The 15,170-nt window shown below is 47.8% G+C and overlaps 1 protein-coding gene across 1 annotated transcript in view; it reads left to right on the top strand.

The window, feature by feature from the left end:
• The window catches only part of LOC135826984 (uncharacterized), a 178,033-nt gene that overhangs the window by 110,594 nt on the left and 52,269 nt on the right, over positions 1-15,170 (top strand). Inside the window, exons 9-10 of the mRNA XM_065339506.1 lie at positions 5,212-5,310; positions 9,189-9,287. Coding sequence (XP_065195578.1) covers positions 5,212-5,310; positions 9,189-9,287 — 198 coding nt within the window. The remainder of the gene's footprint in view (positions 1-5,211; positions 5,311-9,188; positions 9,288-15,170) is intronic.

The following is a 15,170-nucleotide window of genomic DNA, read 5'->3' on the forward strand; positions in this document are numbered from 1 at the left end:
GAAATTAGTTATTTTTTTATTTATTTTTTACTATGTTCACATTCTCAGCTCGAAAATAAGGTTGATGATTGTCTCCATTACTTTGGACAGAATACACAAGAGCGAAACTGGACGGTAATTGGAGGGTAGAGACTTTGATTTCCGTTTGAATATAGGGACTATGTTGGCATCATTCCATGTCTTGGAATGTATCCCAGTTTGGAAGCATTGTGTGAACAGTGTAGAAAGAGGTTGTTCTCGTTCAGCAGCGCTTGTTTTCAACACTCAGGCCGGTATCCCAGCTGGCCCGGTAGCATTTGATGGGTTGAACTGCCCAGGCAGGCACAGTGGGTTGGTCAAAGACCATGATTGAGATACGAGAGGTACCTGGTTCAAGTCCTGCCTGGGAGCGGATTTCCAGCCGTGCTGCAACCCACAGTCAACTGGGAACTTGTGGCCAGGCACAAGGGGTACATGGATACAGCTAATGGGGTCGTTTTCGGCACTTGTGCCGATGGTTGTGAGACTTATCCACTCACCCCCACCATTAGGCGCTGCATCTGCCGCTAGGGTTTATCGGGTGTTAGCGGCCGTCGTGAGTTCTCTGAGGGAACGGAAACGATAATTTACTTTATTTTTTACTGCCAAAGGGTGCGCTCGACAGCAGCCACACGGAAACGGCAATCGGAAAGAGCCTGTTCATTTCGAGGCCTGACGTATGGGAATGGGGCTGACAGGTCATCTTGGCCAAGACTGCATTTACTTCCAAAATAGCGGGCCATGCATTCTGCTTTGTCTGCGCCGGCTGCGTACTCACGTCCATCGGGATCACGTAATGTCGGAACAGATTGACGACGCCCATTGCCAGAGGCACACTTGACGGTGTGCTACCAGTCACTGGGTGGCAGCTGTTTTGAGGTCATTTTCTGTCTCAGTTTCGCATTGAAAACACTCTCGCAGTTTTGAGACAGGCGACCGTTGAGAGCCTAGCATCTGGGTAAGCTGACTGTCGATCGTCGTCAGACGGGTCATCTCTTAAGTATCTCCATGCACGTCATTAATTTTCCTCACTGTGGCAGCAGTGCACTCAGGGGTCAACCATGGATGGTCGAGTGCACAGGTTTTCAGGGTATTAGAGGGGATGAATCTCTTCATACCCTCCAGGTTCCTCTCTGAGATGCCATTGCATGACAGATCTGGATCAGTCCAAGCAATAGCTGCCCAATTGGTTGTTCTGACAAAGTGACGGAGCCTGGCCCAATCTGCATGCTGATACCACCATACAGTTCTTGATATGGGAGGCTCGCGTGATGCACGGATCTGGAAGTCGGCAAGTAGACAGGCATTGTCAGATTTGCCAAGAGGTGGCAAAACAGAAACAAATGATTCTACGGGTAGGTCGGACATCATCTGGCCCAGTGTGTTGCAGCTGTGCGGTGGTTGGTCGACTAGCTGTTCAACACTGTGCATGTAAAACAAGTCCTCTGCATGCTCGACACCTCTAGTTGTTCTGCTACTGTGGAGCCACTCTTGGTTATGTACATTGAAGTCCCAGCAACTATCATAGTAGAGTTGCGGCAAAAATGGCACAAAACTGACAAGGAGTACTGAGACATTCGGCGACCTGACTCCTAGCTCCAACACTTCTCCAAGGCGCACAAACCAACAACCTTCCAACTTGGAAGGCTCAGGTTCGGAAAGGTCCAAGAGGGGAAGGAAAGCGCAACGAAGAAGAGCACGAGCCACGCGCCACACAGCAACAAAGAATGCCAAATGTTACTGGATGATGACGAAACTAGTAAGACTATTGGACATACCGGCCTTACTGCAACTCGACGACGCAGCAAACCACCCAACTTGGGAGGTTCAAGTTTATGTGGAAAACAAAGAAAGGGGAAGCTAAGCGAAGACGATTTTTGACAAGCCGAAACGTCAACATTCTATTTTACTTCACTACACGGTATCATTTAAGTATGATAGACTAGTTATGTGCAGTAACAAGTTGTTCCACACGACGTACGTTTCGCCGTATAGGTTATGGCGGCTCATAAGTTGTGCAAAGTTGAACTCGGATGGTGAGCCAATTAAATTATGGTGAAAATGGAGAAGGACAAAATGTTACGAATTATGACTAACTATCCACCAACGTAACCAGATCTTATACAGTCAGCGAGTGCAACAAAATGGTGGTTGGTGGACAGTTAGTCATAACTCGTAACATTTTGTCCTTCTCCTTTTCAACCATAATTTAATTGGCTCACCATCCGAGTTCATAATTCATTGTATTTGCTCTTGTTTGCTCTTGCTTATATATCACCTGAGGAGAAGGTACGGAAGGCTACTCGCGAAACCATTCGTTTTCAGAACGTTGTTGAAGAGCCTGAGGTTTTCCTATCAACATTTTTCCTTAGCTTCATTAGCCTGGAAAACGTTAATAAGTTCCTTGCGTCACCTCAAACGTGCTCGTAAGTTCAATGTCTTGAAGAGATATGGTTTATGTTTCCAAGTTGGCTATTCCAGGATCGCAGCATCTCGGCTTCCTCCGGAATCCCTCTCGAGTGCTGGACTCCAGGTGACATTGAGTGATCTGCAAGCGCTTTGTCCCCCCGGGCACAAACCACTCTGGCTCGCCCCATCCAACAGGGTGGCCATCGCCTAATCGGCGAGGGACCGTACCTTTGCCTCCTGTACAATATGCATTGTCCAGATGCACATCACCTTCTACAGAGAATGTTGCCACCCCAGCAGCCCCAATCCCAAACAGTCCACTCCACCCGTAGTGCGTTTCAAAGATGTAACGACCACGCACACCTCGCGCAGTTTTCCCCGTCTGGAACCAGCGGCCCCTGGAGTCTTCTCTGGTCCATTTTGCACCAAGAACTTGCAACATTTCTAAGTTGCAGCCAACCGCTGTTTGAAGAACAACGACTGATCGTGGGCACATGATCATCTCTGAGTATTGCCTCACCCCATGATTTTCAAATTCCGCTCCATGTACTCATTCCAAAAACGTGTTTCCTTCTTTCTCTCCTTCTCTTCCTAACACTCTCTGTCTTATCTTTCCCCTCCTTCCAATGTACTGTCTCTCCTCCTAACATTTAGTGTCATGTACCTGTCACTTCTTTCATTTTTTCTTCTTCTTTCCTTTTGGTGCATTTTATGTTCCCATAATGTCGAGACCTCAGGTCGGCTGTGGCCAGAAAGCCTCACCATCGCTATGCTCCCACTATGCAATTTTTGTCTTTGCCCGAGAGTCGTGATCAACGTAGAAAATGAAAGAAAGAAAGAAAAACCTCCATTGCCTAGACATTCACAGAAGGCTTGGAGCACTCTGCTTTCTGTACAAGCTCCATTTTTCAACTGGCCCAGATATGCTTCTCGCCCGTCTTCCACCCTGAGCTACGAACACATCAAGCCATAGCACACAACTGCATTCATCACACCAGTTTCAGCTCGCCCCCACTCTTCCCCTCAGAGAACGGGTAATGTACTTTCATCCTTCCCTCAGCACGTTGTGGAGGTCTGGAACCAGCTCCCGCAGTGTGTTCTGCTGAACCCGTGAACAAGGAAAGCATTGCAGATGTTCAAAGAGAAGGTCAATGCCCACCTGCACTTTACCCACTGGGAGTGGGTAATGTACAGGCTACGAACTAAAGACAAAAGACGAAAATGCTCTAACTCTGTTCCATCTTCCATTCACTTCTAGACTCTCTCATATTTTACCTACTTTCCCCTTAGTACCCCCCCCCCCCCTGCATTATTTCTGTAATAGTTTTATGTTGTTTCTGTGGAGCACTTTTTTCTTTCTTCCTTTTTTACTAGCAAACACAGCCCTTCCAATAATCAGGGGAAGAGGACAACCGTTTACTGAAAGGACACTGGACAACAAGACAAAGGGGAGTAGGGGCAATGTGCCGATGTGGTTGGCGAGGCTCATCCGACAGAAGGTCTCGGAATCATAGTCTACGACCTGTCATCGATAGCAATGCAGCTAGGAAGGGAGGGAGATCAAGAGAGAAAGAGAGAGAGAGAGAGAGAGAGAGAGAGAGTGAGAGTGTGTGAGAGAGAGAGAGAGAGAGAGAGAGAGAGAGAGAGAGAAAGAAAGAGAGAGAGGGATAGAGAGAGAGAGAGAGAGAGAGAGAGAGGGATAGAGAGAAAGAGAACGAAAGAGAAAGAGAGAGAGAGCCACGAGAAAGAGAAATGAAATAAAAAATAACAAGAAAGAGATGATGCACGAAGGTAGTTGACGGGTGACATAGCCTCACAGGGAGTCCACAGCCAAGAGCCAATTATTTTGACGCAGGTGGCGGTGGACCTTCGTCTTGAAGGATTGGAGAGACTTCAACTGGGGCATCGGTTCCGGACACATTTCTTGCGGAAGACTGTTTCATTCATCCACTACACCCCAATTATGGGAACGAACGCTCAAGAAAGTTGGGCGCCGCAAGGAGGAACACTGTTTGTAGCTGATGCTGATGGCGGACACGGTCTTGAAGGCACATTAGCTTGTACATGTACGTTAGAGCATACACTTGGCGGCAGGCAGCCGCGGCTGTTCGTGGCTGTTCGTGGGTGTGTGTGTGTGTGTGTGTGTGCGCACGCGTGCGTGTGTGTATGATTTCGAATACCTGCTGCTGGGCGCATGCAGTCAATGTATGGTGTACCTGAACCTCAACTTTTTCCCTCCCATTGAACACCATTCCGTGACCGTGCTGCCACCCTTATTTCACATTTGCTCTGTAGTGCTCCTGCTCATTTTTCTATTTTCGTATTTTTCTGTTTGGCGCGCATGAGCAGTGCTGAGGCCGAGACCCCTGGTCGGTTTAGCTGCTCTTGCCCCGCCTCCACTGCTTCGGCTGCCATCGCTATGTGCATCTCTGTGCGTTTTTGTCGGCGTTTGCACCATGATAGTTTGTGGTTATCTTGTAAAAAAAGTGTGTGTGTGTGTGTTTGTGTGTGTGTGTTTGTGTGTGTGTTTGTGTGTGTGTGTTTGTGTGTGTGTGTGTGTGTGTGTGTGTGTGTGTTATTCGATCACTAGTTGCTGTGTCTAACGTAGCTGTTCTTTACTATACTTCTGCGATGGGCAGGTCTGAGATCTGTGATCTGAGGTGTGTGTGTGTGTGTGCATGCATGCATTAGTGTGTGTGTGCGTGCATGTGTGTGTGCATCAACATGTGTTTGAATGTGGGTATGTGTGTTCATGTCTTGTCTTTAATTTTCTGCTACTTCCAGGCTGGTAACACACCATTACATGATGCAGCACAGAATGGTCATGTTTCCACAGTAGAATATCTTCTCACTTCTGGACATTCGTTGGAACCAAGGAATAATGTAAGTCAGATTATCCCTGGTGCATGCTCGTCTTAATGAGCAGAAAGAAGAATTACGCAGTTGAATACTTTTTTGCGAGTAAACTTCCGTGCCTTCTCTCAATGTTGTGACGTACCTTCTCCCGTACATTGTCTCCTTCCGCATCAACAAGGTAATATAGCTGCATGAGCAAATGAGAGCAAGAACAATAAATTATGTATAGGCATTATGTATATTGGGCACGTATTTATTCATTGTTGTTTTTAGCTATTCTGCTTTGACCTGGTTTCATCACTACATTGCTGTACATAATATATTACAAAATGTTCCGAGTTATGACAAACTGTCCACCAACGTAACCAGACCTTATACAGTCAGTGAGGGCGGCCATTTTTATTTTATTTACAATGAACACAGCTCACAGGTAAAGACCAAAAAATTGCATAGTGGGAGCATAGTGATGGTAAGGCTTTTTGCCCTCAGCCAACCTGAGGTCTCGACGTCATGGGGACATAAAACACACCAAAAAGAAAGAAGAAGAAACAAATGAAAGGAGTGACAGGTACATGATACGAAATGTTAGCAGGAGAGACAGGACATTTCAAGGAGGAAAAGATCACACAGCCAGTGTTAGGTGGAGAATGAGAGAAAAGAAGAACAATTGTTATTGGGAGGAGTATTTGGAGCGGAATTTAAAAGCCATGGGGTGAGGCAGTTGTGATGCTGATACTCAGAGATGGTCATGTGCCCACGACCAGTCGTTGGTCTTCAAAGAATGGTCGGCTGCAACCTTTTAATGTTGCCAGTTCTTGGTGCAGAATGGACCAGAGAAGACTCCGGCGGGCAGCTGGTTCCGGACGGGGACAACTGTGTGAGGGAAGGCTCGGCACAGGTTGTTTCGGGAACGGACTGGAAGTTCAAGGGGCACAACGGCTGCAGCATATTCCAACTGCTCTACTCGCTCCATCAGGGGCTGGAGGACCTGGCTGACGGCCTGAGAAACAGCCGAAGCAAGTACATCAGGGGCCACACTCAAGGCGGCGGCAGAAGAAACTGACGGCGCAATGTCGAAGACAACAGAGGCCTTGGAGGAAGGCCTCAATCGCGCATTACTGCCTGCAGCCGAGGGGAAAGACAGACAATGTATCAGTAGGGTCTTAGAGGGAGCCTGTGCCGGTAAGGCGGGACTAGCAATGCCGGCCTAGGGTCTCGGCGCTAGCGCTATCCAGCGCACCAAGGACGGGATTACAAAACACATGTAAATAGGCAAGCGAGCGGGATGAGCTTATTGTGGATATATGGGGTGTTACAGCGAGTATGTAGTATGGGGTGTTACAGCGAGTATGTAGTATGGGGTGCTACAGAGAGTATGTAGTATGGGGTGTTACAGCGAGTATGTAGTATGGGGTGTTACAGCGAGTATGTAGTATGGGGTGTTACAGCGAGTATGTAGTATGGGGTGTTACAGCAAGTATGTAGTATGGGGCGTTACAGCGAGCATGTAGCCCAATACCAGCGGCTTTGTCTTAGGTGCTGATGCACCTTGCCCTTGAACGACTGGAGCGCTGTCAGGCGTGGCAGAGACTACAGCACATTTGGGGGCAAGTTGTTCCACTCGTCAATGATGCTGTGGGGGAAGCAGCGTTGCACGTAAGCAGGAGAGGAAGCCGGGAGGACGTTCTGTAGCTGAGACTCGTGGCGCACCGAGTTATTGGATCAAGTTCGAGGAGATGTTGGTGGAGAAAGCTGTGGGGGTGGGGGAGGGGGGGGGGGGGACCAGCAACGTTATTTGCGGCGGCCCTGCCAGACACATCAGTTTGTATTTACCAATGGTGAATACTCTAGGACTGGCCCCACAAAACCTCTGCAGATGGTTCGTTTACCAGCACCATCGAGTACGCGAGCAGCTTTGCGCAGGAAGCCCAGGCGAGAATTCGCTTTGAGTGCTGTGTTGTGGAGGTGGGTCTTGAAGGAGAGGCCCAAGTCAAATGTGATGCCGAGGAGGTTTACCTCCGATAGCTCAGACACAGTGTGATCTCCAAACGTGAGGTTCATGATAGGCCACCTGTGCCGCTGATGGGCTATCGTCATGAGCTTTGACTTTGTGGGATCAAATCTGATCCGCCACTTCTTGCCCCAGTCATTGAGCGCATCCAAGGTAGCTTGTAAGCTTTTCTTACTGTTTGGGAGCATTTCGGGTGATCCAATACAGGTGTAGACCGTTGTATCATCGGCGAAGGTGGCCAGTGAACCTCCAGGATGTAGGCACTGCTCCGTGAAAGTGGATTGTGAGCAACACAGACTCACGCAGAATCATATCAGGAAACTATTTACCGTATTTTACCGGTTGTAAGTCGACCCCGGTTATAAGTCGACCCTTCTATCTGGAGGTCTCAATTCTGCGTTTTAAAGTTTTCACCCAAAGAAGCACTACTAACCACCTCCTGCTACTAACACATCAACAAATCATGTAAACATTCCTTATTGGAGAATATAACGTCCCAATCCTTGAAAAAGGCCAATAAACTGGCAAAATGTGTAAACATGGTGCACTCGTACATGCAGTGCAGGTCATTTTTTGAAGATTCTGATAGTTACCGATTATAAGTCGAATCCCGGTTGTAAGTCGACCTCCACCCTTTCTCCTTCTATTTTAAGTCGTAAAAGGTCGACTTACAACCGGAAAAATACGGTAATTGTTTCCGTCATAAAATACCCATCATCAGAAATGATAATAGCAACAAGGACATCAAGAATGAATTTGGGCATGGTCACCACTGGGAAAGGTTTGATAATGAACAGTGCTGTGGGGAAATAATATTTATACATGCATGAACTATGGAGAGAGAGAAAAGAGGTTAAGGAAACATCAGAAACAAACACAAAACTGGTACAGCAAAAGCATGATACAGGACAACTGTAAACCATTCCACATGCACCAAGCAGAATATGTGCGTGTATTATGTACATCTATGAACTCGGATGGAGAGCCAAGGATTATTTATGCAAAGCAAAAAGGACCAAGACACTACAAGTTACACTATAATGTCCACCAGCACCACCAGTTACTAAACAATCAGCTCATGCGATAACATTGCACGACACTGACCGACGGCACTGACGTTCTAGAACTAACTGGCTAGTAATGTTATCGCATGAGCTGATTGTTTAGTAACTGATGGGTAACTTGTAGTTTCTTGGCCCTTTTACTTTGCATAAATATGTACATGTGCACATAATTGCGGTTGCTGGCAACAGCAGTTTTTGGAAGTAGACAAATAATTCACTATCCGAGAGAGGCAAGTACTGGGCCAGTAATTTGTATCAGAAATGCCTTCACAGGAGGTTCAATCCTGCGTTGGCTTTTATTGTCGGGCCCATGTCCCGAATTTTTATCGCTTTGCGTATCCTCCTCCTACTCGCCCGATGCGACTCAATTGCAAGGACGCGAACCTCCATAAATGCTGAGTCACCAAATGGCAGTACCTCCCTCTGCTATGGTGAAGCCAGAAGGGCACATACTTTGGTATTCTCAGACATGGTCTCCTTTGACGCATGACATTTCCTGATTACTAGTAGTAGTGCTCTGTTCAGATCCTGAACAAACTGTTAGGTCCCCATCTCCTGTACACTGTTTCTTAGTACAAACTTTCTCTTGCTGGTCTGCACCCAGTACACAAAGCTTGATGAGTTCCTGCATAGCAGATGCTTGTGCACCTGTATTGGTCATAGGCACTCAGGCCTTTTATCTAAATTGTAGCTCTCTCCCTTGCTCCCTCTCCCTCTCCCTCTCTCTCTTTTGCCGTGATCAATCATGTAGTCGTTTGTCTCTCTGTCCCTTCCCTTGTTGTTTCCCCATAACAAAATATCTTCAACGTTCTCACCTATCCCTACTCCAGGATCAAGAAACACCATTGCACTCAGCCTGTAGACACGGCAAGCCGGAGGTTATAGAACTTCTGCTTCGAACGGGTTCAGATCTTCTTGCCTTGACAAATGTAAGTCACGCTTTTACTTAAATTGGCAGCGTGGAAATAACAATCATAATAATTATGCCGATGAATAGAATCAAGTGCGCACTCGTATCATACACATTTCAAGCAAACATGTTTCAATTTAAACTTGGGGTACTCCACGGAAAATGAAACTTTCATATCCAGTAGTCTCGGGTGCTGAGTCGAATGGTCTTGGTCCGAAGTCTCTACGGCAAAGCGTTCTTGAGATATTGGCAAAAACGGGGGCCGTGTCGTGACGTCATGTGGCCATTCGGCTTTGTCATCCCGGCCTGCCTACGTCATTGTCACAGGGTCTGAATCTAGGTGCACTCTTTTAGTATTCAATTTCAAGGAAAGATGAGCTATTCCGAACAATTCTTTGTACCCAGTAATGAAGGCAGCGATGCTGAGGTCAGTGAAGACCACCATCAACGCACCGCCGCGTATGGTTGGGGCAAGGAGCCCAGAACCTCTGCTAATGAGCTGCCATCGCGAAGAAGATGCCTCAGCAGCTGCGTCCGACAGAATAAGACGAGTAGCTTGGCCATCAGACTCTCGATTCGTTTGGGACTTCAACTGGTGCGAGTGTGGACAAAAGTGTATAGCCACGCCCAGCCCGCGGGAATGATTTTTCTGGTAGGATGCTGCCGTCGCTGTCGAGAAGACGGCCCAAGGTTTCTTGCGTAGCAGACCTCGCAGTTTACGAGATCGTAACCTTGCATTAGGCTGTACCCACCACAATTTACTTATTTTTGTCGGGCATGGCACGAAAAACGTTGTACTAATGTGTAGTAGTTATCACACGTTTTCATGCGTTTACTCAAACACATCAATTTTGTGGTTCATTATCTCTGGGATTGGTACAAGATCTGCAAAGTATGGTAGTGTTCTGTTGGTGAAGTGAGCACTGCACACAGTTTATGAGCACCATGGGTGCATTTGATCACACCCGAACCCATACTTTATCGTTTCACGCGATAGGCTTCGTCAATACACCCGTTCTCTAGTATACCATGTGTAATAGTTTTACCTTGACACTTCTTGCTTGTCTTATGGTAACACCTTGTGTTCCTACTATTCTCACTCCTGCGGTTATCGCCGTTCTTTTGCTTTATAACCTCTGGTTTGAACATCATTCGAAGAATTCTCCAATCAATCAAGTCTATACTGTTGCACTGGTAGCTTGAGGATGGTTGAGATCATCGTTTGCACTTTGACGTGCCTTGTGCTCCTGGCCGCTACTGCTCTGCTATACGCCGCTTTCCGTGAGATCCACCGCGCTCGGGACAACGTGGCTGCAACAGTTGGACGACATCAATTACCTGCTACATCAAGCTCAAGTCCTACGGATCTAGCCCCGTGTCGATCGCGTTCTCTCTCCCAGACAAGCCAGAGCGTCAAACGCGTTACCAGAGAACCGAATGTTTTCCATGGCAACCCTTCCGAGTTCAAAGAGTGGGTATTTACGGTCGAGTTAGCCTTGAAGTGCTCACCTCAAGGTGACCCGGAGAGCCAAGTTAACTTTGCGGCTAGCTACCTCGCTGGGAATGCGCGTCTTTGGCTAATTTCTTCCATGGAAGCAGGTGAGCAATTTTCGGATTGGCATTCTTCGAAAAGCGCCCTAGCGCGAGTGTATGGCCCTCACTATGACGGGGAAAGAGTGTGGTTGGATATGTTCTCTATCCAACAACGTGGGTCAATTGAATCGTACGTAACGGAGTTTTCTCGGCTAAGTTTACAGGTGCCGGAACTTGACGAACTCTCCAGAGCCTTGCTATTTGTCAACGGCCTACACGGTAACATGCGGACCTTGGTAGTGAAAGAACACCCCACTACACTGTCAGCCGCCGTTCAGGCAGCGCTAGCAGTCACCTCAGACAGCCGATTTCAGCGCAGACCACCACTGGCGACCGCGCCGGGATTCGCACCACCATCAGGTAGCAGAAAGCTAACAAAACTAAGCCCCGAGGAACGTGAGACATTACGAGCCCAGGGGGGCTGCTTCGCATGTCGTTGACCAGGCCATATGGCCCAGAATTGCCCGCAGCATCGAGATCACCCAAACGGTGGACGTCAGTAAGGCCGATGTGATTACTGACGCATCAAGAAAAGGCATCACCTGCGTGTAGTGTGTGCTCCGTCTCTACCCGTAACCGATTCAGTAGCCTCGCTGTGGAGGATGTTTACGATGATGCTGATTGCTCCAAAGCCAATTTCAAGCGAGATGTTACACCAACTATTGAGGCCCAGGTTACCAGCGTCAATGTGGAAACGGAACATGAGCTCCTGCGTGTAGAAGGCAAAATCAACGGTCGTCGCGCGCTTATGTTAATAGATTCGGGCTCGACCCATGATTTCATTGCCGAACAGTTTGCCAGGAGAGGTAACTTGCCAACCGAAATTGGCTCAGAAAACCTGAATGTCACGCTGGCTGATGGAGCATCAAGCTCGTTTCCCATGGAGACGACCCATGAATTGAAGGTTATCGTAGGCGACTTCAGCGATAACCAAACCTTCACGGTGTTCCCCCTTCATCGCTATGACGCTATATTGGGGAAACCTTGGTTAACGCGTAACAATCCAGACATAAACTTCCAGAAGAATGAAGTCAGGTTGAACTCGAATGGTTTGCCTTGTGCGTCGCCCAGTCAAAGCGAACCGACCGCACCTGTAGAGGCGATGTTCATATCTGGTCGTCAGGCTAGGCATGCTCTTAGGAGTGGAGACGAAGGTGTTCTGGCGTGGTTCAGCGTAGAAGACGGCATTGGCAAGGAACCTCCCGACAAATCCACTCAGAACGAGCACCCAGATCTCAAGGCCATGTTCCGTGACTATGACGATCTTTTCCCGGATGATTTGCCAGCTAGACTCCCACCAAAGAGGTCTGTAGACCACGAAATCCGCCTGGAGGAAGGCTCATAACCCCCATCGCGACCTGCCTATCGCCTGCCCAGGCCAGAAATGGAGGAATTGAAGAAACAGCTCACAGAACTCTTGAAAAAGGGTTTCGTAGAACCAAGTAAGTCCCCCTTTGGTGCACCAGTGTTTTTTTGTCAAGAAAGCTGATGGTTCGTTACGCATGGTCTGTGATTGGAGAGAGCTAAACAAGATAAATGAGCCGTCAGATGCGAAAAGGGTGCTTATGGCATCACAGAGCAAATAGAGTAAAGTGCGTCAGAGTGACAGGCTGTCAAGTACCTGTCACATGCATGAGTGAATCTTGATGTGACGTCATTTTTCGATCGTTGCGGGATGAGTGAGAGTGTGCATCCCCAGCGCTGGTATGTACACTAGCGCACTGCTGACATTCCCAGCTTTTCGTAGATACTTCAACCGGCCTGACACTCCAAAGCACGGCGGATTTACATACAAAAGAAACTGCTTTTTTTGTGGCGCTCACGAGCTCCGTTCTGATTCTGAACGAAATTCTTTTGTCTCCTGACCTAAATTGACGATATCTTCATGATGGGTTTGGATTTTTGAGTCAGGTTTTTTGGAGGTGAAGCATAAAAGCCTATAGAGTTTGCTTGAGTCCTTATCTCAATTTGACCAAAATATGCCATAAGCACCCTTTTCGCATCTGACGGCTCAAATGTTAAGAACAAGGCGTGCTTGCCCAATGTGGATGATTTATTCGATACCGTACAGGGCTACCGTACAGGTACTTCACGAAACTAGACCTCCGATCAGGGTATAATCAGATTTGCAATCAAGCTGAGGACGTGCCCAAAACCGCGATTAACACTCCCTTTGGGCATTACCAATTTAGGGTCATGGGATTTGGTCTCACCAATGCACCGGCAACATTTCAATCAATGATGAATACGATTCTTCAACCATATCTGAGGGAGTTTGTAGTCGTGTTCCTAGATGACATACTCATCTTCAGCAAATCGTGGTCGGAGCATATGCAGCATGTCCGGTCGGTATTGAGCGTGCTCCGGGACAACCAGTTATTTTGCAAACGGCCAAAATGTGAATTTGGCGTGGAGAGTGTGCGGTTCCTGGGACATTGCATCGATGGACTGCACATCGCCCCTGACCCAGACAAGATTGCCGCAGTTAAGGTCTGGCCCGCTCCGACTTCCGTCACAGAGGTGAGGCAATTTCTTGGATTTACGAATTATTTTAGGCGAGTCATAGGTCAATACTCATCGCTCTCTAAGAACTTAGAGGAGATAACGGGAAAACATGCACGATTCGAGTGGAACAGCTCTCGGCAACATGCCTTTGAATCGCTAAAGCATGCCTTGTTGAATGCACCCCTATTGCGGCTGGCTGATGTGAACCGACCATTCAGAGTGGTAACAGATGCAAGCGATTTCGCCTTGGGATGTGTTCTTCTCCAAGAACTAGAGGAAGATGCCTGGCATCCATTGGCTTATGTACTTCCGCCTAGCAGGTTTTTTTCTACTGGCCCCGAATGGGTCTCGATATCAAGAGATTTGTCAAAACCTGTGATCTCTGCCAGCGAACGAAGGGAGGTCAGCCACGAACAGGGCTTCTCCAGTCACTTCCAATACCTAATAGTCCTTGGCAGGATATCTCAATGGATTTTATTGTTGGATTGCCCCTTACTTCTCGTGGCTTGGACGCAATTTACACCTTTGTGGACCCACTTACGAAGTGCGTACATCTTGTTCCAACAAACTCGAATATTGATGCTAAGGGCAGCGCTCAACTGTACATTCAAAACGAATTTCGTCTGCACGGGCTGAGCTCGACCATTGTTTCCGGTCGCGATCCCCGATTCACTGCAGCTTTTTTCAAAGTAGTATTCTCTCAGCTAGGAACTAAATTGGCATTCAGCACTGCTAACCACCCTCAAACGGATGGTTTGACAGAGAGAGTTAACCGGCAAGTGGGAGATGTTCTAAGAGCATTTGTGAACTTGAGACAGGACAATTGGGATTCGCTTCTACCACTCTGCGAGTTTGCAATTAACAGTTCACAACAGTTATCTATAGCTAATACACCGTTCTATCTCACCCTAAGTCCCCGCCCGAATTCATTCTTACCGGAGGGGAAAGGAGTGATTCGGTCGATTGGCTTCATGAGCAGGAAGCCGCACTAAGGATAGCTCGAGATGCAATGCTCGGCGCCCAGGCAAGGCAAGCTCTATACGCAGACCAGACGAGAACGCCCAGTGATTTGAAGGTTGGTGATAGCGTTCTTGTCTACAGAGACTTTCTACTGACCCCGGAAGCTCGTGGCCAGCCCTCTCGGAAGTTGCAACCCAAGTGGTTTGGTCCGTATCGTATCCAGGCTAAGATTGGAGCGAATGCTTTTCGCTTGGAACTACACCGTGAACTTCGCTGCCATCCCGTGTTTAATGTCACTGCTCTTAAACGCCACGAAGAGAACACGATTCCTGGAAGACACCAACCCCCGCCTCCGCCCTTCACAGATCTAGATGGACACACACGCTATGTTGTCGAAGCCGTTTTGAATCACCGACACCGCACTGGTGAGCAACACTTCCTGGTGCATTGGAAGGGTTACCCCAGCAGCGAAGCTACGTGGGAGCCCGCTGGCAACCTATGTGATGAGTCTGGTCGGAATATTAAACCGCTGCAGAACTATCTAGCCTCACAGCGACAGCAGCCTTGATCTAACTTGGCTGAGCCATATGCATCTCTTACTGAGATAGTTAATAATATGTTATAGACTGATATAGTTTTGCGTCATCTCCTTGTGAGAGTGATGGAGTTGGGTTGGATTACACTTCAATGTGGTTATGCATGTGCATGAGTGAATATTTAATATTCCCCTTTCCACAATTACATCTCCTCACGGGATTGTGTTATCTAATAGAACCTTGGACTTCCTATGGGGCCGGGAGAGTGTAATAGTTTTACCTTGACACTTCTTGCTTGTCTTATGGTA

This window comes from Sycon ciliatum, chromosome 11 (genome assembly GCF_964019385.1).
Source record: "Sycon ciliatum chromosome 11, ocSycCili1.1, whole genome shotgun sequence".
Taxonomy (NCBI): domain Eukaryota; kingdom Metazoa; phylum Porifera; class Calcarea; order Leucosolenida; family Sycettidae; genus Sycon; species Sycon ciliatum.